This window comes from Crotalus tigris, unplaced genomic scaffold (genome assembly GCF_016545835.1).
Source record: "Crotalus tigris isolate CLP2741 ecotype Arizona unplaced genomic scaffold, ASM1654583v1 scf7180000024383.4638030, whole genome shotgun sequence".
NCBI lineage: Eukaryota > Metazoa > Chordata > Lepidosauria > Squamata > Viperidae > Crotalus > Crotalus tigris.
In genome coordinates, this window is record NW_024100553.1 from 4,552,301 (window position 1) to 4,579,684 (window position 27,384).

A 27,384-nucleotide genomic window follows, 5' to 3' on the forward strand; every position below is an offset into this window, starting at 1 on the left:
GTTTAGGCGCGCGAGGAATTTCAAACGTTCGGGGAGGGAGAAGGAGCGGGCTTATAAAGAGGATGGGCGGGGTCGGATGAAAGTGAACCACATATTTTATTGGCGGCGGTGACTGGTGGGGCTAGTCGCCGGACGCCAAAGGCGCTTGACCTGTAGACTTTGGAGAAGAGGGAAGCTGTGGCCTAAAAACACTCCCGAGTGGACAGTTGCTTTGCCTGTGCTGAAAAAACAGAATTGAGCCCAGATAGTTTTTCGGACATTCCCTTCCCGCTCAATGGGCTATTGCTATTGGCGAAGGCGAACCACGCCCCTTTTCTGAAAAACAAGGTGAGAAAAGTTTTGGCGTGGCTGCCGCTGGGTAGGGCGGGCCGGCGGGAGCGGGAAAGACGGAGTCCGTTCGGGTTGATGGGAATCGCTTTCCGCAGCAACAGTTTTATATTACTCATAATTGCCAGCGTGTATCTGGAGGGCATTAGGCTGGGGGAACTGAATCAGGCACGCGTAGTCTGCCCTCTTGTAAAAGCAAAACAAATAAAAATCCTGTACAACTCGAAAGAACTTCGGCTTGAATGAAGTATTCTGTGACGGAGTTATGGTGCGCAAGGTTATCGTTTGGGATTTGCAAAGTTTATACTTTTATTCGAAAACCGCTTTCAAGCAGTCTTGTGTTTTGCGTCCTGTGAAATGAGAGGAGGGCGTGCACCTTTTAAAAATAAGCGAGCAAAATTCTGCTATGTGAAAGCCCACTATAGCACAGTGGAAAAAGGGGTTTCGGGAGTCATCTTGTCCAACCCCCTGGTTATTGCAAGGAAACTGCAACTCCAGCGTCCTGTACGGTGTGAATGCTTCTCTTAGTTACGTTGTAGGGAATGTGAGGCAGCATTCTTCAGTATCATATAATGGTGCAACCATTGTTGATTGTTCAGACTTACTAAGGCTTCATTATTTTAAGGATTATGGCTTATCACATGTTCTTGGCGAAATGGGTATATGGAGGGTTCAAGCAGAAGGTACGTCATGCCTCCTGGGCAGGCTTGAAACACTACAATACCGAGTTTGCCAGTTACTGCCCTGTTCCAGTTGTTCTACTACTGTTATGGTCTGTTTGCTTCATGTGTTCAGTTCTTGACTACAGTGGGTTTCTCTACATAGCAAATGTAGGTCATGGCTGTGTTAGCTCAGATTATTTTCATCCCCAAGCACACGTGTGCACACACACACTGTCCATAATTAGCTTTTGGGAAAAGTTTAGGTTGACATCATGCTAGCTAGGAATTATCATGGGAGGAAATGCTGTGAATCGGGAGTATTTTCACATCTGAGACTATTTCCTGACATTTGAATTGCTACACTCTCTAGTTCAAATGCCTCTAAATGATAGGCCTTTGCCTACTTAACACTGCAGCACTTAGACCGCAGATACAATACATTTTTGTTCTTTTTCCGGTGGACTGACCGGGAAAGGAAGTGAAAGGTTTGCCTCTGAAAGCAAAAATCTTTTTTAGACATTCTGTATGAAGCAATACTGTAACTTATTTCCCTACCGCTAGTCTTTAGCTAACAGTTGGGTAACACAGTTGTTGCTCTTCAGGGGGCCATGAATTGTAGAAGATTTCGACTTTCCGCACTTTTAATAAGGATCTCACCCATTTCTGAGATGGCAGAAAATTTTTAATAAGCTACTTGTTCCCAGCAACAATTTCTTAGGCTTTTGTCAGGAGATGCTGAAACTAGAAGCAGGATTAGGTAAGTAGGTTTTGTTGTTAGGAAAAGCTAATGAAGTTGTTCCCAAGGAATTTCAGCAATTGCTATCTATCGCAGGTGAGCTGTGTTTACAGACAATTTCAACTTACGACTACAATTGGGACCAGAATTTCCCTTGCTATGGTGGCTCTTATGTGAGTCATGCCCGATTTTATGAATTCTTTCATGATTTTTATGAATTTTTTCCACAGTTAAGTGAATTACTGCATTAAGAGAATTATATAGTTAGCAAGCAAATCCAGCTTCCCCTATTGACTATGCTTGTTGGAAGCCAGCTGAGAAGGTTGCAAATGGCAGTCACATAACTCTGAGCTCCTGAATACATGTCTGTTGCCAAGTGCCTGAATTTTGAGTATGTGATCATGGGGATACTATAACTATGGGGGTGCTGCATCTGTTGTAAGTGTGAGGACTGGTTGTAACTCACTGTTTTCAGTGCCATTGTAACTTTGAACAATCACTAAATGAATAGTTGTAGGTCAAGGATTACCTATATAATGAAATCAAGGTTCAGATTCTTGCATCTTTTTTTTCTGCAGTGCAACCAACTTGAAAATTTTCTTTTGGGGGACTGGAAAAACAGTTTAATCCTGCTGCTTGTTGTGGTACTGGAATACTTTGGATTCAGATTGTTTATCTTGTCATAACTAATTTTTACACTGTGTTGTGCCTCTGTTGCGTCTGATTTGACTTGCTGCTTACTGGTGTCCAGATTTTGCATGTGCAGGGCATGTTAAGAAAAGTTATTGATTATACCTCAGCTTTTATTGTCCTTACACTTTATGTAGATCACTGGCTGGTAGTAGACATTCTCCAATCAGGACAAGAATTGGATTTGTGAGGGAGATACTTTGACATCTGGCTAGTGGGCTGTGGACAGCTGCTGACTGCAATAGTGCCAGCCACAATGTTTGGATCTTTCTGTGAGAGAAAGAAGCATGGCAGCAGGAAAGATGTTGGGTATGATCATACCATGTTAGATGCAAGCAGAGAAAGGTCACGAGTTTTCTATTCCAGAGCCTTCATCTCTTGGCACAATTACCACTTGCTTTAGTACCTATTCCTGGATATTTAGTTTCTTGGAGCTAATTGGTTGGGAGGGTGGAAGTGCAAACTTTTTTACTTGCTTTTTCAACTTGATTGGTGTCCTATATATATTTATCCTTTTGTCCTAGGTATGTACTTTTAAGAGTTGCATTTCTGGACAGAAAATCAAACTAATGGACTGGTTCCTTTTCCATCTGGTAGCATGCCTGCAGTTTATTTATTCAACTTAGGCTAATTCTTATGTTTTATTTATGCAATTCTTTGGAGCAATATAGCTTAATTGCTGCTTCTATCTTTTCCCCTCCAAATCAGTGTATGTATCTAAATTGTTATTTCCCGTAATACATTTTTGGAAGGGAAAACCTTGGCTTGACTTTCATCAAGATTGGGTCCCCATAATAATTATTAACTCTGGAGAACAACTGTATCTTTTGTGTGTTTAGGATACACAAGAAACTCTTCAATTGTAAGGTTAGGACCAATGTATGCCTAATTTATGTATGCTGTGGGTTGAGCATGTTTTTGTGTAGGTCCTGTCAAATGCACTTACTATGTGTGTAACATTTTTAATTCTCATTGTCAATAATTGTTAGAAGTTTAGACATCAAAGAGCCTGATATAAGCAGTAGAACAAACACGAAACAGAGCAATCAGAGAAATACGGTGGATATAATTTAATTGAACTTAATAAGGCATTTGATAAACTCAACCACAATGTACTATTTGATAAAGATAGAAAAAATGTGGGATAGACAGCATCACCACCAGATGGATTTGTAACTGGCTGACCAACTGCACTCAACATGTTCTTAATGGACTGCATCTACATGGAGGGAAGTATGCAGTGGGTATCCCAATATCTTAGGCCCAATATCTTCACCAGTGATTTAGACGAGGGGATAGAAGGGGAACTTATCAAATTTGCAGACAACATCAAGCTGGCAAGACTGGCCAATACTTCAAAAGATAGGCTCAAGATCCAGACAGATCTTGACAGACTTGAACACTGAACCCTATCTAACAAAATGAAATTCAGTGGTGAAAAAAGTAACGTTTTACACTTAGGCAAGAAAAGCCAAATGTACAGATTGGGTGAAACTTAGCTCAATAGCAATAACTGCAAGAGGAATCTTGGAGTCCTAATGGACAATCACATAAATATGAGCCAGCAGTGTGCAGCAGCAGCCAAACAAGCCAATACAGTCCTTGGCTGCATTAACAGAGGGACAGAATCAAGATCATGTGAAGTAGAAACGCTTTATAATACCTTGGTAAGACCACACTTGAAATATTGCCTCTAGTTTTGATTGCCATGATATAAAAAACATGTTGAGAGTCTAGAAAGAGTGCAGAGAAGAGCAACAAAGAAGATTAGGGAACTGGAGGCTAAAATATGAAGGATGGTTGCAGGAATTGTGCATGTCTAGTTTAATTAAAAGAAAGCCTCGGGGTGACATGATAGCAGTATTACAATATTTTAGGGGCTGCCACAAGGAAGAGGGGGTCAATCTATTCTCCAAAGCACCTGAAAGCTGGACAAGAAGCAATGGATGGAAACTAACCAAGGAAGGAACCAACCTAGAACTAAGGAGAAATTTCTTGACAGAACAATTAATCAGTGGAACAACCTGCCTCCAGAAGTTGTGGGTGCTCCAACAATGGAGATTTTTAAGAAGAGATTGGACAATAATTTGTCTGAAATGGTGTAGGGTTTCCTGCTTGAGCAGGGGGTTGGATTAGATGACCTCCAAGGTCCTTTCCAATTCTGTTATTCTATTAAACACAAAAAAACCTCAATACTTAGGATTGAGCATTTTAATTGAAGTGGTTTTTGATTTGTCAAAGCATTAAAACATTTACATAATACAGGTAGTCCTACGACCACAATTGTGTCCAAAATTTCTGTTGCTAAGATATTAAGTAGGCCTTGTCCCATTTTACGACCTTTCTTGCCACAGTGAATCACTGCATTTAAGTGAATCTTTGCTGGTCAAAAGCCAGCTGGAAAGGTTACAAATGGTGATCACATGACCCCAGGACAAGTCAACTGTCATATGCCAGTTGCCAAGTGTGTGAATTTTGATCATGTGACCATGAGGATGCTGCAGTGTGAAAACTGTTCATGTCACTTTTTTCAGTATTGCTGTAACTTCGAACAGTCACTAAATGAAGGGTTTTAGATTGAGGACTACCTGTAATTGCAGAACCTTAGTAATTATCTGTTCATAGACAATGAACATTCTTTATTTTAAATAAAATGAAAGGATTACAATGAGACTAAAAATAAAAAAGGAACACAGAGTATTTTTTTACTTAAGAGGAAAATGAATATATCTGTATAGGCTGTATTGTAAAAAAAACTAACTGAAAATGAAACAAAAAAGCAATATGAGAGCAGTAAAGAAACTTGTGCAGATTAGAAAAAGTAAATCGGTGAACATGACATTTTTTTCTCTTTCAGGAAGTATGTTTTCCTTTAACCCTTGAAGGCCTTGTGAGGGAAGTTAGCTTGAGTGTGTGTGATCAAAACAAACTTGCCTAGAAAATATTTGAGCTTGGCTATGTAGTCTTAATGTGAAATATACCCATTAAAGCAATGACTTTTATAGATTCTAAATCTCACCAAGCACGTTAAGAAAGAAATAACTGCATTTTTATCTGTTTCTGCTTTTGTGCCTGCAGTTTTAACTTTGCTGAGGAAGAGAAGGAGAAGCTTTGTGTGCTGCTAGGTTTGTGCTGACTGCTGCAGGGCTAGTAGAAAAAGTTTTCTTTGTTAATATAAGAAAAAAAATCTGCAATCCAAAATAACATTCATGGAATATTTGACTTTAGGCAGTTAAGAATAATTTGTGAGTCGTCAGCTGAGACAACATACTGTCTTAAAATTACCTACCAAAAAAATCTACATTTTCAGATCAGTTGAGTTGCTGACAGTGGTATTCATTCATTCATTCTGTTCAAAAACATAAAGTCAAAAATTTGCATTTTCCATTTTTCATACATAGAGACAGACTATAGATGCTGGTGCCATGTCTTTAATTGCTTCCTTATTTCATGATTCTTTCCTTCTCAATGCTTCATTAAACCTGAAGCTACACTAATTGGATCACAATGTGTTCCACAAATCAGGTTTCCAAGATATAGTTTTATAAAACTTTAATCGGCCCTTAACATCCCTGAAAGTTCAAATGACATGCATTGCATTACAGTTAGTATTGTTGTCTAGTTGCAGTGTCTTAAGATGCTCCATGGAGTAGGAGTGCCCAGGAAAACATTTTCAATGAGTATGCAATATCTTATTTTTCCAGAAGTCCTTCAAGGATAGAAGTAATGTAGGATACACGTTAACTTGCATATTGTTTAAGAGCAATCTTAATTGTCTGTCCTTTAATCTGGCTCCTTTTTTGCTATTAATTCTTAACATTTGAAAGTCATGGAGGAACAGATAGTGCTTAGATAAGTTAAAGTGCAGGCTGTGTTTGTCTCAAATATAGGTGTAGCCATGAGCACAGCTTGGCCTACCAGCTATTGCTGCATTATTTTTAAATATTTTATTTATCATATATGCCACCCATCTCATAGAAACATACTCTTAGTGGCATACAATAAAAATATTAAAGACAGTAATTACAAAAACATACTACAATTAGAACTTTAGAAGAGTAGGGAGAGCATTACTGTAGTTGTTACACATGATATAGCCACCTCATTAAATCTGCATTCTTGTAAGACCCCCAAGCCTATTGACATAGCCAGGTTTTAAGGGACTTCTGGAAACTGGAAGGACATCAAGGATGGGGCCAGTCTCACCCATCGAAGCCTGCTGCGCTACATCCAGATCCCCACAGCTTCTAGGTCCTAGAGTAGGAAAAAACCTATAAAAACTTTATACAAATAGTTCTTGGTTAACGACTACTTGTTCAGCAACTGTTATGATGGTCCTGAACAAATAGTTCTTACATCCAATCCTTGAAGTTCCAAACATCCCAGCACCCTCTTGGTCACGTGATTATAATCTGGGAGCTTAACAGTTGGCTCTCACAACTGCATCACATGATCACCATTTGCAATCTTTGCTGTTGGCTTCTTATAAACAAAGTCAGTGGGGAAGCTGGCAGGGAAGGTTATAAGTCACTCTGATAAGGCTCCCCCACCTGGCATAGATATTCTCAGTCCAGTTGCTTTCGTTCTGTGCCTCAATGGCCACTCACATGCTTTCCCTGACCCAGCAGCTGCCATCTCTGCCATACCTTGCCAGCCATCTGTACATCCTCCCTCACTTGGCAGCAGCTACTTCTCAGTCCACGGGCTTGCTTGTGAGCCATCTGGGACTTGCAACTTCCTGCTGTCTTCCCTGACTCTGGGAAGCCAGTAGGAAGTTGCAAGGTGGTCTTCACTTAATGATCCATGATTCTTATTTTACAGGACAGGATTGCCGGAATTGCCATCACTAAGCAATATGGTCATGTCATGACACACTTTTTGACCGTGTTGCTTAATGATGGAAATTCTGATTGCCATTATCATTAAGAAGGACCAGCTTGCTTAATTTAAAAATGTCTAACTCATGCTGGTCTGATCTGCCATTCCTTTATCTTGATGTGCTCAATATTGATAGCCAAATCTGACCTTAGGTTCTGCCTCAGTTTACCTTTCCAATAAGTAACCTAGTCGGAAGATCATTTAAAAGCAGTTTATTAGGGTACCCTGATTAAAGTGGGATTTCTGTATGAAAAAGACCGAGAACTTTGAACCCCATGTTACCTTCCTTTTTATAGTTAACACTACAAAGAAAATGGAAGAGGAAAGTTGATTGGACAGGATAAAAGTAACCTCGCCTTTGCATAGGAAGTCAGTTACATGTAGTCAAACATGTTTCATATTTGCATCCCATAATATCACATATGTTCATTAAAATAAGGTCTGACATCAGAAGGGATGTAAATTGTAAGGAAAAAGATTGTTTAGGGTTCCCAAAAGAGATAAACCAGACCCCGATTTGTACTAAGAAACTTTTTTTTATCTGGAGATAAGTTTAGGAATGTTAAAAGCTATTCCGCATTCCAGTCTGTAATGTGTCTGAACATTATTTTAAAAGAAAGAAAATAAGTCAACTTAAACTACAAAATATGAAGTAAAATATAAAGTAACTATGTTAGCTAACAAATTACATAGTCCATGTCATGTGCCCCTCAGTATGTAGTATGTTAGGCCTTCTACCCCTTGTTAGACAAAATTTAGTTTATTCAGATACATATTCATGTTTTGTAGATTGTATTGAGATTGGTAGCCAAGGGCTCCATTTAAGATTAATTGAAATGGTTAAGTACTGCAAAATGGGAGGCCTGCATCATTCAGTGGATAAGAATGGCTGAAAGATTAAATAGGACTATTTTTGGACTTTGGATTTCCCCCACAACTACTGCACTCTTGGTGTTCACAAATCCTGACAATAATGGTTATCACCGTTGGACTGCAAGTTGCCCACCTTGGGCTATATAATAAGTGAATTAGTCTTACATGGAAAACTGGTCACTTAACTCTAAGGATCACTAAGTTAGAACTATAAACACACATTGGTTTCGGCTGTATAGGGATCCTATTCTTGAAACTAAAGGGAATTGGTTGTGCTGACCACTGGATAGCCCTATCCTTAATTCTATCTAACGTGGTGGTTCTCAACCTGTGGGTCGGGACCCCATTTGGGGTCGAACAACTATTTCACGGGGGTCGTCAAACAAGGCTGTCCGCCATTTTTCCCCCCTTTTCTTTGGCTACGCCCCTGGCACCTGGTAATGTATAAGTGGTTGGGGGTCACCACAACATGGGGAACTGTATTATGGGGTCGCGGCATTAGAAAGGTTGAGAACCACTGATCTAACGTATTCATTATTCCCAATTTCCTACCACATTTTTATTTATCATTAGGTATAGCATGCCAGAAACTCTCATGGCCCAGGATCCTACAAAGCTGCAAGCAGAGGTGGATCGACTAGCAGCTGAGCTGCAGGAGGCAATCCAAGAGAATGTCCAGGCAGCCCAATATGGTCTGGCTGTACTGGAGGAGAATGAAGAGCTCAAGCAGCACTGTGGAGATCTAGAAGGTCAGCTAGAGGTCCTGCGTGTAGAATTGACCCACATGAAGGAGGTACGTGAACAATTTCCCAGCTCTGCCTTTGACCCTTTAGGATGACCTAGCTTGGGCAGTGAGGATGCTGTTTCTTAGAATGTCTTCCATCTTCTTTGCCTTAGGCTTTGGCAGAATCTCATAGCAGTCATAAACGAGCAGCAGTTGATGGGGAGAACCGGGAAGAGTCTCTACTCAGGGAATCAGCTTCCAAAGAGGCCCATCTGACTCAAACCATTGAGGAGCTTCAAAGTGATGTGAAATTCCTGAAATCCCAGCTTGACAATACAGGGGCGGAAAATGAGCGGCTCAGCATAGCTCTGCGAGACTTAAGGAAGGTAATTTAGGAGAGAGATGCTTAGAAGCCTCAAAATAAAGTAAATTATATAAAGTAATTGTATTCATATTAAGCAAATGACTATGTTCTGGTACTCTTAGCCAGGAAGAAAGAGATTGCAAAACAAGTTTGAAAGTAGTACAGCTGAGGATCTCGTTACTGCACAGCTGGTTCAGTTTTTATTTGTCTTGAAATTTGACCAGTTACTGTCCATGTGCTTTAGAATTTCTGCTGCCATAAGACTTGGAGAGTTTACTTTTCATGTTTAAACCGGACCTTAATTGCTACACTTGGGTTTCCAGGGATTTATAAATATACTAGTGTAATGTCCTGCTTATTTAGGAAAAAGTCACGAAACCATCTCTCCCCACTCCTTTTCAGACTTAAAGCTGGGAAACAGTGTGTGGGAAATAATCCAAGCATTTAAACTTTCACTTGAGAGATCCTTTGAAGAACAGAAAAAAATGTAGTAACAATCTTCCTACCGAAAACACCTCTGGGAGGAGGCCATGTTACTTTAGTCTGACATCTCAAGTGTCTGAAATATATTTTATCCATAAAATTGTACTGTGGTTTCCATCTGCTTGACTCAGAGTAGTGGTGGTGGTGATTCTGGAGGTACTTCAAAAGTGCAGTGCAGCAGACTATTTCTGGCTCTTTTTCAGTCTTGGAACTGGAGTTCTGTATCCACTGCCGTATTTCTGAGACATTCAAAAGATCTGTGCAGCCACAAGTTGACGATAAGCATTTGACTTTCTGTCAAGAAATTAATATTCATGTGACTACTAAATTATCTCTTGAGAGTTAATGCAGCAATAACTGTATTCTGTGAAGGGGGTTGGGTGTTGACTTTTCCTATCATATTAACATATACTCTTTCTGTTACATTCCCTTCCTTAGGAAAAAACACTTTTTGCTCCTTTTCTGAGACCAATCAAGTGTGCTACTGTATTTGCTGCTTTTACCCCTTTCTTTTGCATCCTTCTCATATAAAGAACAAGGCTTCCCAGTGATAGACTATGTATAGTTAGGTCTGGTTTAGAATGCTGGATCACAAATTCCAAGGGTAACCTTCAGAACTTATTTTTAGGAGAAGCTTTTTATTCTACTTAATAGTTTGTTAAAACACAATGGGCAGTCTTAAATTGCTTCTAAGGTTAGTTCTATTTTTGTTTTAGGAAATAAACAGCTTTACATACCCTTCTCATAATTCCTTTCCAGGAGTGCCAGACCCTGGAGTCTGAAAAAAATCAATTGCGTGAGGAGATGAAACAAGCTAAGACACAGGAGCTTCGCCAGTTGCAGGATTGTGGCGAGCTTGAGGAAGAAAATATCTCCTTGCAGAAACAGGTCTCCATCCTCCGGGGAAATCAGGTATAAGGGTATCCACAATGTGGGCACCTGGCATTAACCTCATCTGTATGTATGCATGTGCCCTCCATTATATCTGTTTAGGACTTGCTCTACTGTTGGTTTGATATGAAACAGGTTATTCAATGCTTAACTCCTGTATTCTAAGGACACTACTTCAGTTGTCTACAACTGTGTGCTAGGTATGCAGTTTCATTAGCAATATTATCCTTGTCCTGAGTTAGCATATAATTGGAGAGAGAGAGTGGATTCAAACATTTTTCAGTCCATGGAGAGTGTCTGTTTGCATACAGGATGGGATTTGGAAAATTAATACAGGGAAAGGGCCGAGTAGAAATAAATAGTGGCTCTTTGTGCAGAAGCAAGGGCCTGTTGAACTCAAGAACTTAACCGGTCACTTCCTGCTCTCCTAGCTTTCATCCTCACTGCATAGTTTACCTGTTGTTCCCCGGTCTCCATAAGTAGGAAGTGCCTCAGCTAGTTGTTTACTTAAAAGTGTACAAGACACGGAGAAGGTGTAAATCAACCTTCAGGTGTATGGGAACTACAATACCTAAATGCCATGGTGCTTAGAAATTTTAGGAGTTGTAATCCCTATACACTTAGTGGATAATTGTATATTGGTGAATGAGGCGGGGGATAATCTTCCCTTTAAGAGTTGTTTTGGAAGATTTATTCTCTACTGCAGCACCCGCCTGGTGGAATCTTCTCCCTCTAGGAAAAGTGAGTTAGGTCCATCCCTCTCAACATTCTGCAAGTCTCCAAAATCCTGGCAATGTTATTAGGCCTGGGGCCCAAGGAGATCAGAGAGATTTTGCAATGGCTCCCCTACTGCAGTTAATATAATTTCCTGTTTTGTTTGTTTCCTGTAGTTATTTTTAACTGATTGTTTTTATGTGTTTGTTATTTTTTAATTAAGCGCTGTACATAGCACAAAGTCACTTTCATGTGAGATGGACAGCTATACAAATGTGATAAATAAAATTCCTTTTTGTCTAAGACAATATGTTCTAACTGGCAAGTTCCAGGTATATATACTTCAGCTTCCACAATTCTCAGTAATGTTCCTTCTGGCTGGGGAATTTTGGGAGCTGCTCCACATACCAGGAGAGCGTCATGACAAATTGGCTTCAGAGCTGCTGGTGTAGTTGGATATGAAAGACAGACTCTTAACAAAAAATTCTGGAGAATGCTTCTTAAGTGTAAAGGGTCAAAACTCCTGAAAGTTTCTATGTATATGAAGATAAGGTGTTAAAATTGTTCAGAGCATTAAGAAATTAAAATTTTCAGAAAGTATTTTGAAAATCTAACTTCCCCCTCATTGAAAACAAGTTCATTCTTGTTTTCTGATCTTTTCTTTGGTTAAGGTTGACCTGCTTCCCTTTCTTATTCACTTGTGTTACTTGTATCTAGTTTTATGATACAGTAGCTTAAACTAATCTTTCTCTATATGGAGTTTTCCAACAAAACAGAAATCCCTACAAAGTTTATCAACCTTGTAGACAATTGAAGACAATTTTAAACAATTATGATTGTTTTTAGAAAATAGATTTTTTTCCCTTGTGTAGATCATAGTATAAATATTTTCAAGACCCAAACAGATCCATTGTTGCATTTTTATTAAGATTTGTTAGTGTAAGCTTATCTTCCTCATCCACATTCCAAGTTAAACTTTGACTATTATACGGTCACTGAGTTAAAATACTTTGTTCTGCTAATAGGTCAGGCAGTGAATTCCTTGAAGAAGCAAATTACACATGCTGCAATCAGATGTTTGACATTTTTAAATGGAGAAAGGCCTTAGTAGTAGATTTTAAGAATAGTGTTATTGGCACAGAAAAAAAGGCATAGATGATGCATTTATTTATTTATTCATTTATACATTCATTCAATTTATATGCTATCAAGTGTGACCTAATCTAATTGATATAATTTTGATCTACATATGAATGAAGAAAGATACAGACTTCAAAGTGTGAAATGGAATACAGTTGCAGTGCCAGTACTAAGTTTCTGTTTCATCCTAAGGTGGAATTTGAGAGTGTCAAGCGTGCCTTAAGGTGCCATGAGGAAGAGCTCATGTTGGCTGGTTCCCAGCTACAAGAACTGGGCCGTCTTCGGGATTTGGCCGAACAGCAACTTCAGGAGGCCCTTGAGACTGTCCAGGCTGAGCGTGAGCAGAAGCAGGAACTGCGGCGGGAGCTAGCCGTCTATGTTGGGGGCCGTCATGATTCTCTGAACAGCTTGCAGGCCAACCTGGAGGAGCTCAGCCACAGCCACACCACAGAGTGCGAGGAGCAAGACAGTGGTTTTGCCAATGGTAGCAACGTAGGGGGGGTGACATCCACACCTCACAACTTCCAGCCTGCACCTGGTCTTGTTGCAGATCTCTTCAGTGAACTTAACTTGGCAGAGATTCACAAGCTACAGCAGCAACTCCAACAGGTAAGGAAATCAGAGCTTTGGTTAGGGTTGGGGAACAGGAATTTGGATTTGACAGAGTAATGGTTTGCAACACTGATTGCTTTCTTATTGAACAGAGAAGTGAGCAGATTTGTTTCAGTTGCCAAGGAGTTACTGATGACCAGCAGCGTTCATTCAGATATACCACTTCAAATGAATTAAAAACAAAGGTGAATGGTCAGTGTATGTGTAGAATAAACTGGGATAATATGGAGAAAATTCTAGCCAAACTGTTCTGAGATCTGGCAGAATGGATTTTTCATTTTGATATGATTCTCAAAACACCCTGATATCACAAAGCCCATCCCAATAAAATAAAACTCTCTTGTATAGGCATGGAGTTTCTGGGAACATACATAACTGCTATCTGATTATGTGTCCTTTAATGAAGGGTTGAGATGTTGGGAAACACATTTTTCCTCCAGGACTATTGCTTCTGCAAATGAACTTTTTGGCTTTTGATCTCCCTGGCTGCAGCCCTGAAGATTAACTCCAGTATCTGATAATATCACGTAGAATTATAAGTATTTCTCAACTTATGACCATTTTTTTTTCAAAGTTATGATAGTGCTGAATAAATGAACTTATTACTTGTGCCTGATATTATGGCCATTGCAGCACCCCATACAGTCAAGTGATCAAAATTTAGGTGCTTGGCAGCTCATCTGCACTTACGACTACATCTCCCATCTATGCCCTTCTGGCTACCTTGCGCCCTGCCTTGAAAGGTTGCAAGCAACTGCAGAACCCCACAGCATTGGGGCTGCTTGCCATGTCTTGTGAAGCCTTGGCTGCTGCAGCCCACACAAGCAGGCATTCATTCACCTAGAGCTGCCTTCTCTCCCAGTTCCCTACAACAATCTTTCGCCTTTTGTGACCAGCCACTGAAGCAGAAGCACCTTGCTGCTTTGCTATTTCCATTTTGAATCTACAGTTGCCATGCTGTCCTTGGGTGCTCCTGCTTCTCTGTTGTGAACACTTCCCATACATGGCTCCCCAGCCGGCCCAGGAGTGCATCGCCAAGCCACGGTGTCCATAAAGCGTCAGCACCCATGAAGCACCAGCAAGCATTTGTTTGCCCAACTGCCTTCTCTCCCAGGTCCCTGTACTGACCTTTTGCTTTTGCACCGAGCTGCCGAAGCAGAACCACTTGCTGCCTTTGTTCTCTTTTTTTTTTAAGACCCAGCTTCTCCAGTCAACCTTTCTCTACATGTGACTCCCTGAGCCTTCAAAACACTCTGCTGTCTTTGGAAGGACAGTGCAGCATTCCAAAGGCTATCCTATCTCAGGAAATGAATGAATGGTAGCTGGAGTGGGCTGGGGCAGACTAGGGCAGCTGGAGTTTCATGGAGCATGGCAAACAACCCCACAAGACAGGATGCCTGGCAGCCAAAGAGCAGAGATGGGGGAGAAGGGGAGATAGGCAGGTGGAAGGAATTAGAGGCAGTCTCTTACCTTACTGAGGCTGGATGGGGGAGGACCTAGCCTGGAATGCCTTGGATTGGGGTGGGTACTCACTTAATGACCCACAATTGGAAATGCCTGGATTGCCATTGTAAGTTGGTGCAGTCATGTGACATTTTATGATCGCACTGACTTACAACAGCAATCATGCTTCCAACTGTGGTGTAAGTTGAGGACTACTTGTACTAGCAAAGAATGCAGAAGCTAATGTGCAATTAATGGGTTGCAATGAGACTAAAACAATAAGTCCTGTAATGTTAATTCTAACTCATCAACGCTTAAGATGTCACTGAACTCCTGTGGGGAGATTGTAGGTCAGAAGAGCCAATACAAGGCTGGAGACATTTAAAACATTTTAATCAGGGATTTAAAAGTGAAAATTACTCTTTGGTACTACAAATTGGCACTCAGTGCAAGAAGTGATTCTGGTTGTGAGCTCTTCAGATGTTGGTAGTTACCTTTTCTTGGACTATGTGATGCCATTTTTCAGATTTAGGAGCACCCCTTTCAACTGTAGAACTCATTGCAGCTCCCTACTTTTTTTAGTTCACGTTTGCCTGATTGGGCTGCTTGACTACCTTGTGCCAAAGTTTCTGCTTGTGAAACAGGTTCTTGAAATATGGTTTTTCACTTCCTCCTCTGTTGAGTATGTTTCTCCCCACTTTCTTCCCATTTAATAGTATACCTAGTTTAGCAAAGAACACTGTCGGGGAGCTCATTTCCAGCTCACTATGAAAGCTAATCCTTGGTGGCATATCAAGGTCTAAAGCTCAGTGCTTTTCTGTCTGAGTTAAACACTGGCTCGGAGAAACCCTGATGGAAATTTGGCAGGACTGTTAAGGAGATGGGAGAACCCCTCCTTGCCATCTCAAGATGGGCCAGAGCCTAAAGATAGATAATAGATAAAGACTGAAAAAAACAGCCTTGGTCTTAGTGAAATCAAGGCAGAATTTGGTAGTCTGTGTGTTCTAATTTATTTATCACATTTGTAAAAAAACATCCAACAAAGTAAACCTGAAGTTCAGAGCATCTCCCTGTTCCTGTTAACTTGCTGTGGGAATTGAGATCAATCTTATTTTAAGTATTGGGGCTTAGCTTTTGAAAGGGCCCAATGATATTCCAAACCAAAAAATCTTTCTGAGAGAACTTAAGCTAATCTGGGATTTAGAATATGGATAGATTGCCTCTCCCTAATTCTCTGTAGTCATATATTGCATTAAAGCAAGATGTGGTTTGTTTTATACTATCTTAATGTGTTGCATGACACCAATTACGTTACTTTGTTAAACCATGGTTCATGGTTTGCTTTGATGAATTTAGCCAGTGTTTCTTAGTGAATAAATTATCTTTAGTACATAGTGTAATTATCTTTAATACACATAGTGTAATATGTAAACCTAATTAACATCTTGCCATAGGAAATTCTATCCTATCTTGTCTTTGTTTCCTTAGGCAGAAAAAGAAAAAGCTTCACTAGCTTCAGATCTGCAAGATCTCAAGAAACAGCTGACCAGGACTAAGGAGATCTTGGCCCAACAGCAGTTGTGCAACAGCCGTCAAGTAGATCAGCTTCCAGCCCCAGAGGCTAAGCCTAGTGCTAATAACGGTGGGGATAGCTTGTCACCCAATAACAGGGAATGCTACCGTGAGGAGCTGGAAAGGGCCCAACTGGCAATCCGGCAAGAGAGAGAGGCAGCTGCCCACCTAGAAGCTGAGTTGAGAATTGCTAGACGGATTACCAGAGAGTATCAGTCACGGCTGGCTGAGACTCAGGAGGAGATCCTTATTTTTTCTGAAGATATGGCAACTCTCTACCATCACATCTGTGCCTGCCACAACATAACCCCACACCGTGTAGTATTGGACTATTACAGGGAGGGCCGTGGTGTCCAAAGTGTGCGCAGAAGGCAGCCCTCCAGAAAACATATGTTCACAGAAATAGAGACAACTAGCAGTGCAGACAGATCACCAGCCAGTAGCTCTGGCTCCCCATGTGGTTTGGAGCCTCTTTATGTCACTAATCTAACAGAGATCTTGAGAGAACAGCTGGGGCATCTGCAGGTGGCACTGTCCTTTGCCCATCAGCAGCGCCCAATGGGGCACAGAGCTGAACTGGAACGTGATAAAGAAGTTCTGGTAGAAGAAGTGCTGAAACTGAAGTCCATGTTGAGCACAAAGCGTGAACAGGTTGCTACACTGCGCACAGTGCTTAAGGCCAACAAGCAGGTAAGTGCAGGAAGTCCTAGTTGCAGTACAGATCTGCCGTGGGCCAACAGAATGGAAAGTGGTCCTGAGAGTCATGTTTGGGAACATCCACTCCCATGCTCTTTAACATCTATATGAAGCCACTGGGGGAAGTCATCTGACAGACAGGTATGGCACTGACGATACCCAGCTTTACATGGCAAATTTAAGCTGTAGACCAGGGATCGGCAAAATCCCACTCCTTTTCCACCTCTGTAAGTGCAGCTGGAAGTTCTGCAGACAAAAGATTTTGTTACCCATTGGACAGCCTTGATCTACCAAGGAGGCTGCTGAATCACATTGGCTGGGACTCACACCTCTCGTACTAAGCTAAGGTTCAGGCCTGATGATCTGCTATCCATCCATCCGTTCTTAGTTGCAGGCCATATAAAAACAGGCAGGTTGGATTTGGCTCATGAGCGGTAGTTTGTTAACCCTTGCTCTAGTCATGCCTTCATCCCCCATCACTAAACATACAGGTAGTCCTCAGTTTATGACCATCTGTCTAATGACTACTCAAAGATATGACTGCATTGAAAAAAGTGACAATTGGTTCTCACACTTACGACCGTTGCACCATCACCATGGTCACATGGTCTAAATTTGGGTGCTTGGCAACCTGTACATATTAATAACAGTTCCAGATCCCAGAATCATGTGATCACCATTTGCAATCTTCCCAAGAGCTTCCAACAAGCAAACTCAATGGGGGAAGCCAAATTTGCTTAATGGCTACGTGGATCTGCTTAACAACTGCAGCAAAAAAAGATCATAAAATTGGCCACGATTCACTTAACTGCATTGTTTAGCAGAGAAAGTTCCGGGCTCAATTGTAGTCATAAGTCAAGGACTACCTGTAATTCACCTATTGTGGAAAGAGCAAAACCATTATAAAAAATAGCTCCTAGAACCTCTGCAAGTAGTTTAGTAAGTTCCATGGTCTATGGTTGGGGGGTCCCCAACCCCCGGTCTGTGGACTGGTACTGGGCCGCAGCATGCCAGCAACCAGTCCGCACAAACAAGCAAAGCCCCATCCACGGGATGCAGGCAGCACACAAAACTATGCACTCTCCAGTCTGTGGAAAAACCTTTCTCCACGGAACCGGTCCCTGGTGCCCAAAAGGTTGGGGACCTATTGAAAACTGCTGAGAGGTCCAGAAGGGCTGAGAGAAATGTACTACCGTCATCCAGTCCCAATACAAGGAATCCAGGAGAGCAACCAATATTGTTTCAATCCTGTACCTAGGCTTGAATGATAACTGAAAAGGTTCCAGATAATTGGATGTTTCTTGGGTGCTAAATAACTGGTCCAGTACCACTGTCTAAGAACCTTCCCTTTTTGAAGGTTGCCCCAAAGTTATCTAAGACCATTCGATCCAAGACTGGCCTTTTCAGAAAAGGGTGCCCCACAGCAATTTTCAAGACTGTGGGCAACTCCCTTTCCTGTAACAAGAAATTGACAGTCTCCTGGACCTAGGTAGTCGCACTTCTGCCTATTCCTATCAAAAACCAGGATCTGTGAGGATCCAAGCTACAAGTGGCAATGTACTATCTAGATAGTTCCCTGTCCATTTTTCAGATTTTGCATGCCAAAAGTTATCCCAGATGATGCAGCAAGGGTTTGGTGAATACAAGTGGGATCTGGGTTTGGTGAATACAAGTGTTTTTTTTCAACAAAACACTATATAAATTGGTCACAGTGGTCAAGCAGGAGAATATGATATTGATTTCTTCAAAAGGAGATGTATAGCCTTAAGCAAGGCGGGCAGATGGTAGGCTACAAATGGAATATGAGAGCAGTGAGAAAGCTTAGCCTCCAGTGTAGGCCCAAACATGAACTTGTACCTGTGCTCAGTCAGATTTACTTTTCATCTTTTTCTGCCGGTGCTCCAGGCATCAGTTCTAGCTTGCCTCTTGTTCCCAAAAACACACCAAACTGCCTTCCAGGCAGCTGAGAAAATCCTCTGGAAACAATTGGATCCATTGGGCAATTGTGATAAGTTATCTAATAAGCCCCCTGCTACATGGAGATCTAGATCAGGGCATGATCAGACCATGGCAATAGGATAGATGGGAATCAACTGTCCAGATTCCATGCCATCTGGTTAGAAACAAACATGAGGTTCAAGGTGTGACCATCTAATGTGTCAAGCCAGGGGGGGGATATGTTGTCATCTTGTGAATTCTTGTGTGTTGTGTTGCTCCAGTTTAATATTGTTCATTAGCCATCTTCGAATTTTAATTATTTTTGTATTGCTGGATGTTTTATATTTGTTTTTGTATTGTGATGATTTAGAAATTTAATAAATAAAAACAGAAAAACTTTCATTATATTATGACTTTAAAATGTTTTGATACAGACTTTCCCTGATATTCTATGAAACAAATTTAAACAAAAGAACAATGTAGCTCCTCTGAAAGGCTAAATAAGGATCAAATGGAAGTCATCAGAAAAACAAAATGAAAGGAGTTAAGTGGGTTTCTTCAGGAAAGTAGTCACAATAAAGCTATGTCCATAGCTATAGCACATAGCTAGGTTCTGGGCCTTCAAACATTGATGCCATAATTTGTACTGAAGCATGTCAGTCTTTCCAGATCTTAAGAAAATGCATTCCTTAGCTCCCATCAGTTGTGCCAATATAATCTGGATGATAGTCGTGGTAATTGTATCCCTCCTTTTTTGTTTGGAAGCTCTGCTGCATCTCCCAATATCTCCTCCTAACCTCCTGTGCTTGCTGGGCCCTTCTGTTACATTTTACTGATGTCATGATGTCATCCTGCTTTCAAATATAGTAGGTTGTGTCTGCAGTACAGCCACGTCTTTTCCTGACTAACTTTAAAGTCAACAAAAGCCAGAATGAATGTTTCCAAGCGTATAACTATAGAAATGGGCAATCCACTGTTTTCTGGGAAAAGGTTTTATGCAGATGTGGTTCAATCTGTTAATGTAGCAGCGCAGTTGCCCCTCATGGAGTTATTAATAGACTGAGCTTCCCAGGAAAACTTCAGCAATGATACACCCATGGTTGAAATAACATTTGCAGGGTGATCTAGAAGATTTGGGGAAGCATTCAGCTTCTAGATTTTCTATAAATGATGCCAATGAAGGATATTTGTATATTGTGAATGTGTGCAACCTTTCTTTGCAGACAGCAGAGGCAGCCCTCTCAAATCTCAAAGGACAGTATGAAGGTGAAAAGGTGCTGGTGTCAGAGACCATGATCAAGTTGCGTCATGAGCTCAAGGCCTTGAAGGAGGATGCTGCTAGTTTCTCTTCCCTACGTGCCATGTTTGCTAGCAGGTTAGAAGCAGGGTCTGTTTAGTGAGGCAGGAAATGAGCCTGTTTTGGAGTAAAGAGTCAAATAGAATTGGGTTAGTTCTTCTGTCACTACCACTGTTCTGTAATCTAGTATATATGTGTATATATTATGTATGGGTGTAGGCGTGTGTGTGTGTGTGTGAATCAGTAGATATATACTTTCTTTTGAGAGCAGGCAACAGAATTTCATTTTTAATGTGGGTCAGTGTGCTCACAGTAAAAAATGACAAGATTATTTTATCTATCTTAGTGCAAGGACAGGGTGACTGGGAGCTACATGGAACAGCCAGTTGCCTTTGGTGGATTTCATTCTTCATTGACTATGAAAACTCAGCAAAATTTATCACTGAATTTTGATGGTTAACTGCTATGAAAGAACCTTTTGTTACTGAATACAATACAGGATTAGAAAAAAAGTTGAGAAACAGAAATGTAGTAGTGTGTGTCCAAAACCAGTGATGAATTATATATAAAGTTAATTTCAGAAATATTTTGGAAATTTCATTTTTCTTAGGTTGCATCTTTTTTTTTTCAAAATACTTTAATACTACAGTGAGAGTAGCATTTTAACCACCCATCTTCAGTATTAAGAACTATTTTTTAAAAGGGATGGAAATAGTGACCAAGTATATTTGAGTGGGACATTCTGCCAAAGGTTTCAAGTTAATGGGGACTTGCCTAACTGGCTTCAGCAGAATATTTATTTTTGCCACATATTTATTTAACATCAGTGTGCATTCCTTTTCTGCTCTAGTGTGTTTTACCCAAGTTTTTTCTGGCTATGCTTGATATAGTATACCAAAAGCAGAATGGTGTAACAGAAAGAAACAAAAATAGAGCAGTCATCAGACATGAAAACACTGTAAAACTTTTTATTCTACATAACCTGTTATGAGACGTGACCAACTTTCTAGCAGCCTTATCCTGAAAACTGTGTTCTATCTCTCTGGCTTCTGAAACTCAAAACATAAAATTTCTAAATATTCCTTTATTCTACATCTTTTCTCCCCAGATATAAGACAATCTGAGATGTGTTTCAAATGAGTTTCCATACTGTTTCTGGCACTTAAAGGGCCATTGGATATTAGCCTTGCAAAGCAGCTTGTGGAATTGTTTTTCGACATATACCTGAACCTGTTGCCTCCATTTTCTGCCCCCAGGTGTGATCAGTATGTGAGCCAGCTAGATGAGATGCAACGGCAACTGGAAGCTGCAGAGGATGAAAAGAAGACTCTAAACTCCTTGTTGCGCATGGCGATCCAGCAGAAGTTGGCACTCACACATCGACTGGAGGCTCTTGAAAACCCAGTGGAAGAGTTGAGGGGCAATAGGAGGGTACTCAGAGCAACCAAGGGTAGCGCGGTAAGAATAAAAGGAACCACTGAGAGATGATGGAGGAATAAAAATCACCCAATTCTTAAATTTGCTATAGATGTAACACACTGTTCACCTAGCTGTAATGGAGAGTGTTCCACAGAGCTACATACTTATCTCTCTTTTTGTTCTTGAATAAGGTATGTAGGTCTGTGGAACTCCTTTCTTTGGCACCAGTTGTAGGCAATGTTTGGGTAGAGCTGAACTGAGCCTGCATTGTTTTCATATCAAATCCCGATTTGCAAATCTGCTTCTAAGCACAGTTTCTGTTCTTTACTTAAATGCATAAATATCAATGACTTAAATGCATAAACGTCATTGGACTGTAGTGATCTCATTATTTTGCAGAAATAGGAGCTATGGGCAAATAATAAAAATTATCACCCTGGGACGAGCAGTTGCAAATTTTGGTTATAGATGAAGCCATTCACAAACTCTAGTCTGCATGCTGGAGCATTTCTGAATTGCTACTTATTTTTTAGCAAAATATTTCTCACAAGCCAAAGATGATGATTTCAAGAAATAAAAGGCACACAGTTGGGATTTATAAGAATCTGGGGCAGTCAAGTAGTCATAAGCTAAGTGTACCATATCTACAGTGAGAACAAACCTGAAAAAGAGTAAAATCTGAGAGATTCATAATGATTAAAAAAAATAATTATGTTTATTTTTTTAAAAAAGGAGCAAAATTATATTTTTAGTTTACAAATGCAAAGATTAAAAACTAATGCAAACAAAAATATAAAAAAAGAAAAATTAATTGCAAAAAAAGGAAAAGGAAAAAGATATATAGTAAAGGAAAAAGATGTAAAGAAATTACCTTCTAGATAGGTACAACAATCTTGATTTTTTATTCCTTTAAATAATATCCCAGCATTTGATTTCTTTTCATTTTCTCTTTGTCTCTTCTCAAAAACTCCTTCAAAACTTTAAAAGATCTCATTTGTAAATCCAAAATAAACAGTCAAGTCACCCTTTCAGTTTGTTATTTGTATATCCCTTTTAATTAATACATGTTTTAAGAATTGGTAACATGACCTTAAGCAAACCTCCACATTTAACCTCCTTAATATGGGGTAATAATGTTGGCCAATTAATACTTTCTATTCCAAGTGTTAAATAAATGTCAAGCAATATGGTAATTAAATCCATGCCATAATCAGCATAATGTTGTAGAAAATTGGTGAGATTATATGGATCTTTCTGATCATTTTTTTTTCTTCTCCCCAATTTCTTTCCTCTTCCTCCTTTCAGAGATGAGATTAACAGGATTCGGTACAGGATTTCTTGGTTATTCAGGATTCTCTGTGACTACAGGACTCCAATTCTCTTGAATAACCAAAAACACTCTGGTACCTGGAATTTGCAGCCACTCAAGAAGGAAACTGGATAAGGAGAGAGCCTCTAGCCAGAACATGCTTTTTTATTATTATTATGCCTCCGCCTCCTCCTCCCTGCCTTAAGAATTCCCAAAGATATACTTTCTCTCTAAATATTCTTTGGGAACTGTTTTGTAAACTACCTGTAATATCTTTTTAAAGCTCTCTTCCCATAACAGTTATGTTAACCTTGAATAAGGCTACACACAGTGTTAATTGACTGAAAGAAATTCTGCAGGGATTGCCTTTTTCACTACCCCATATTTTCATTTTTTTCCCTCATTGACTCACCATTTATTCTGCTTATTTGTTTGCCACAAGTTTTACAGGTAGCTTGAAACAGGTGCACAACTGATGGATCAATGCATATGTAACAATGAGATGTATTGTCAGATAAAGATATACCTGGAAGCAATTTTGCAGCTTGGAGCTAGGCAAGCGCCTGGTTTCTCTTAAATGAATGATTTCCCTGGTTTATAATCTCTTTTTAACTACAATCCAGGAAATAAAACTGTAGTTTAAAACTTTGCAAAACATAAGGAATATCAAAACACTTTGTAGTTCTAAACAGACATATTATTTAACATGCCAAAAAAGATTATCCTTTACAATTGCCCTATAATTCTATCCCAAGATAGTCTGAAATCTTTTGCAGAATCATATGACATGATCTTTGACATTTTTGTTTCTTTTCATCATTTGTTAATTCTATTCTTGATAGATTTGCATTGTTCCAAAAACACCTGCCCATCTATGATAGTTTCACAATATGTTTTCTCTTTCTCCCATTTTTTACTGACATAATATACTTAAAGGGGAAGAGTCTTACTGAAATGAATGGGGGGGGGGTCTATATTTGCTGAAATATTTTATCTTATTTTTTTTGGATCATAATGAACCAGAAATAGTCATTTCTGTTTTGCAATATCTGAATGTCAGAAAATTTCTTAATAATATTGTTCAGTTGAGAAAGTAATATAGAATGGTCAATCTCTAGTTTCTTGGGTGGTTTTCTCTGTGCCAGGAAGTAGATGCATATAATTACCCCTTCCTCCTTTGGCCTGGATGCAAGTGGTTTTAAAAGCTATTTCAAGGATATTGTGCCAGGCACTGGGAGAAAGGCAGAGAAAGATATTTTGGGCTTTGTTTAATTATAATATTGCCAGACAGAACAGTATTGTGAAGACTGTATGGTTGGCTGGTGCCCCCTTCTGGTGAAAATTGGGTAGTATAATATACTTATTTAAAGATCCCTTCTTGACCCACATACTTGATAACAAACATTGGTTTTATTGTTAAGTAATATTGTGTGAAAATCTCCTTCCCCTCTTAATTGAATCACATCTGTGGGAATTTGATAAAAGGAAGGGGTTAAGAAATAAGAAAAAAAATTATCACGCCTTTGAATTAAAAAAAACACAAATGTTAATATATAATGGTTCTTTTGGGTTTCTCAATAGAAAGAAAGTCCCTATAGAATAGTATGCCTTCATCAATATGCAATAATAAAAAATATGTATTTTTAAAACTTAAGATGTAAATATTAATTTGCATTATCTGTGTTTCAGTTACTGTAAAGAAGACCTTTCATTGTCCCCTGTATCATTCAAAACACGTCAGCAGGCAGGGAAAAGTTATGCTTGATTCAGAGAGACAGAAAGCCATGGCTATTTGTGTCAAATACTGTTTAATGCAGAAATTTTCAAATTGGTTCACGATATCCTGGGAATTTTTGAGCCAATCTGGGAGGGGTTTGCCAAGTTTTTCCACCATGCGCAGGAAAAGCTGGAGCCTATATTCCTTCTCTGCCTAGGTAAGCTGGCTTATCCATTCGTTATCAGGCTGATTGCTTCGTTGCCATAGTGGGATGGGTCCTGCACATCTAAGATCTTGAGCCTACCATACCCAGTACTAAAGGCCACACATGTTATTTATTTAAATTTATTGACTGCCGAACTCCACTAGATTCTGGGCTGCACACAAAACTAGAAAAGACATAAAAACAGTTAAAGATATTAAATTACATTTAGAGGGTGATCATGACAGTAGATATAGAAAGGAGCTGAGCAAGAGTATTTTTGACTGTATTCTATGTTGATGCCCAAAAGGGGAGTGCTATGAATCAAGGTAGTCCGGGGTGCTCAGCTGCTGATCTGCTGGTAGGGGAAAGAAAGAATACAGAAAATAAGGTGGCACTAGGCAGGACAGACAAATACAATTGGTTTGCTCAAATAAAACCAGACCATGTTCTGACAGGACTCCAGCTTTGCATACGAAGAACTAATAGTTTGTATAAAGAATTGGCCAGCTCAAAACCCCCAAAACTTTACCTGCGTTAGTTGTTGATATGCTTCTCTTCTTCCTCATTCACAGGGGACGATATATAGTATTTTTATTCTGGGGAGTCATGATACCACAAAGTTCAAAAACCTCTGGCTTAGTAGTCATTAATTACCGGTACCAGCTGTGGAAAGTTTAACACTATCCATGAGGTCCTAGCTAGTTTTAGTGAGACCTATACACAAAGTTAGGGGAGGTAGGAGATAATCCTTTACTTCACTGGGACAATGTGACAAATTGTCAGACTGAACTCTGCCTTGGACTTGATCATTTTTCCCTTAAAAATAGCATTAATAAGAATCTGGGACCATTTCTATTAAAAATTTATGAACCATGTATATGTATTATCTACTTCCAACTAAAATGATTTATTCTTAAACTATAGTAGCTTTTCCTGAGCTATCCACACACAAACGAGGTATGTAGACAACCGTATGGATCTACATCCTTCCTCCGTAAAGGGAAACTAATAAAACTGTAGCTTAATGAGTAAGTATATGTGTTCTTGCCAATGCTTGCCAGTAGCAAGAAGCTAGTCTCTGTCATTAAGAGTGGCAATGCCATATCCTTTGAACTGGCAAAAGTAAGCCAGAGAAAGTAAGTAGCCACATGTGGAGCAATATGACACAAATGAAGGACTGTATAATGGAGCTGTGTGATGCTTCCAAAAAAGGTGCATTGGAGTGCACAACGATACAAAAGTAGCACTTCCTACCTTTAATGTTTATATCACATAAAAGAGCATGTAGAATAGATAGAACTGAGTGAAGATACTTTGCTGGCTGAGGTGGTGTCCCTTCCAAAGTCAAGGTGCAGAATATATGCATTAACTACAATAACTGAAAATGGGAAATTCCACTAACATCACTTAATAGGAATAAAAGGATGGGGAGTAAAAAGTACTGCTCTTCCATGTGCTTTAGCAGAGGTGGAACTGAAATACTCCCATCTGACACTGATTCTGAAAAAGACAGTTTAGAAAATCACAGGAAGTAAAATGATGATGCTAACTCTTTACAAAAGCTGCATACTGATCAGATGGAATACAGTTCAAGGAAAGGATAAGATTAAAAATTATTGATGTCCAGCTTAAGTCTGGCTGAATCTGTCAACTTTTCGGTTTTACTTCTGATGTTGCACCTCATGTCTTTCTCCCAGATACTTACATTGAAATGACACTATGAGGAAACATACACATTTAGATTTTCATAGATCTTTCCCCCAAGATTTCAAAGAGCAGTAGTGATAAAGGGCTTTAGATGAGGCCCAAGAAACTTTAGAATGTGCTACTCCTGTCAATATGAAGGGCACAATTTGATTTCACTGTTTCTTGATTTTTTTGTCAGGGGAGGATAATCTTTTAGATAAATAAAATGCAATTTTATACTGAAGGCACAAAATTCTGATAAATAATACAAACTAGGCTAGCCATAATCTGGTTTATAGCTTATTGTGCTGTGTGAAGCCAGCCATTGTAATTTACTCAACAGACCATGTCTTAGCTTTCATAATACAGAAGAACAACTTCAAAAATTATCTCAGCCTCTAATTTGAAAGAAAAAGATGAGCCGTGGTTAAGGATAAATCTTGACAATGGGACTGAAAGGAACTGTTGGGTCATCTTTAGGGCATCAGTGGACAGGTCAGCAGTATGTGGGAGGAAAAATGAACAAAAGTCGCAGGAAGGTTGCATTATATTAACCATCCTTTAGTTAATCCAATGTTATGGATGAGCCATGAACTGATCACACAGGCTGGCTGGATTCCTGAGCTAAAATATGGCTGGGAACTTATTCAGATACGGCTACGGGGGGGGGGGGGTTGCCCTCCCAACGAACCCTCCAGTTTTGTAACCCTGACCAAACAGGAACAACCAATCGAAGGGGAAGCCCCACGGTGGCTACAACCACCATCCTCACCTTTCGCCGTTTTTCTTTATTGTGTTTTAAGATCCGACGTCTTAGATTTTTGATCCCATACACTCTATCCTTTTCCAGGAGAAAATGCCTCCACTGAATCAAATAGCCCAGCTGGGGGAAAGAGCGAGGGAAGCCTGACTTCCAAGAAACCAGGAAAAGCTGAAGCTACAATAGACAGAGCAGCAAGGCGGGGGCAGCCCCTCGACGGCCACGGGCGTCCGAGCGGGCCGGGGGCC

The 27,384-nt window shown here is 39.9% G+C and overlaps 1 protein-coding gene and 1 long non-coding RNA gene across 5 annotated transcripts; one reads left to right on the forward strand and one right to left on the reverse strand.

Annotated features, from left to right (window-relative positions):
• Nucleotides 1-27,333, forward strand: LOC120301456 (protein bicaudal D homolog 2-like). 4 transcript variants are annotated; one of them, XM_039328752.1, is made up of 9 exons: nt 1-327; nt 8,740-8,959; nt 9,064-9,276; nt 10,497-10,649; nt 12,675-13,091; nt 16,026-16,799; nt 19,967-20,118; nt 21,297-21,498; nt 27,227-27,333. In XM_039328752.1, the coding sequence occupies exons 2-9, from the start codon at nt 8,747-8,749 to the stop codon at nt 27,284-27,286; spliced, it is 2,184 nt and encodes a 727-aa protein (XP_039184686.1). In that variant the 5' UTR covers nt 1-327; nt 8,740-8,746; the 3' UTR covers nt 27,287-27,333. The 4 variants fall into 4 exon arrangements, with proteins under 4 accessions (XP_039184686.1, XP_039184689.1, XP_039184688.1 ...); XM_039328755.1 differs by lacking the exon at nt 27,227-27,333 and adding an exon at nt 22,765-24,422; XM_039328753.1 differs by lacking the exon at nt 1-327 and adding an exon at nt 1,573-1,746.
• On the reverse strand, nt 20,023-27,287 carry LOC120301460. The gene is made up of 3 exons (XR_005554905.1): nt 27,149-27,287; nt 21,265-21,346; nt 20,023-20,157 (listed from the first exon to the last, which is right to left on the reverse strand). It is a non-coding gene; the product is annotated as an uncharacterized LOC120301460 (long non-coding RNA).
• Nucleotides 27,334-27,384: the final 51 nt, after the last annotated feature.

What these genes read in the sequence shown, in the direction of transcription:
- LOC120301456 (XM_039328752.1), top strand. Translation starts at nt 8,747, where the DNA reads ATGCCAGAAACTCTCATGGCCCAGGATCCTACAAAGCTGCAAGCAGAG. An exon ending in CCATCCTCCGGGGAAATCAG is followed by an intron (nt 10,650 to 12,674) that starts GTATAAGGGTAT and finishes TTTCATCCTAAG; the next exon opens with GTGGAATTTGAGAGTGTCAA. An exon ending in GAGCAACCAAGGGTAGCGCG is followed by an intron (nt 21,499 to 27,226) that starts GTAAGAATAAAA and finishes ATCCTTTTCCAG; the next exon opens with GAGAAAATGCCTCCACTGAA.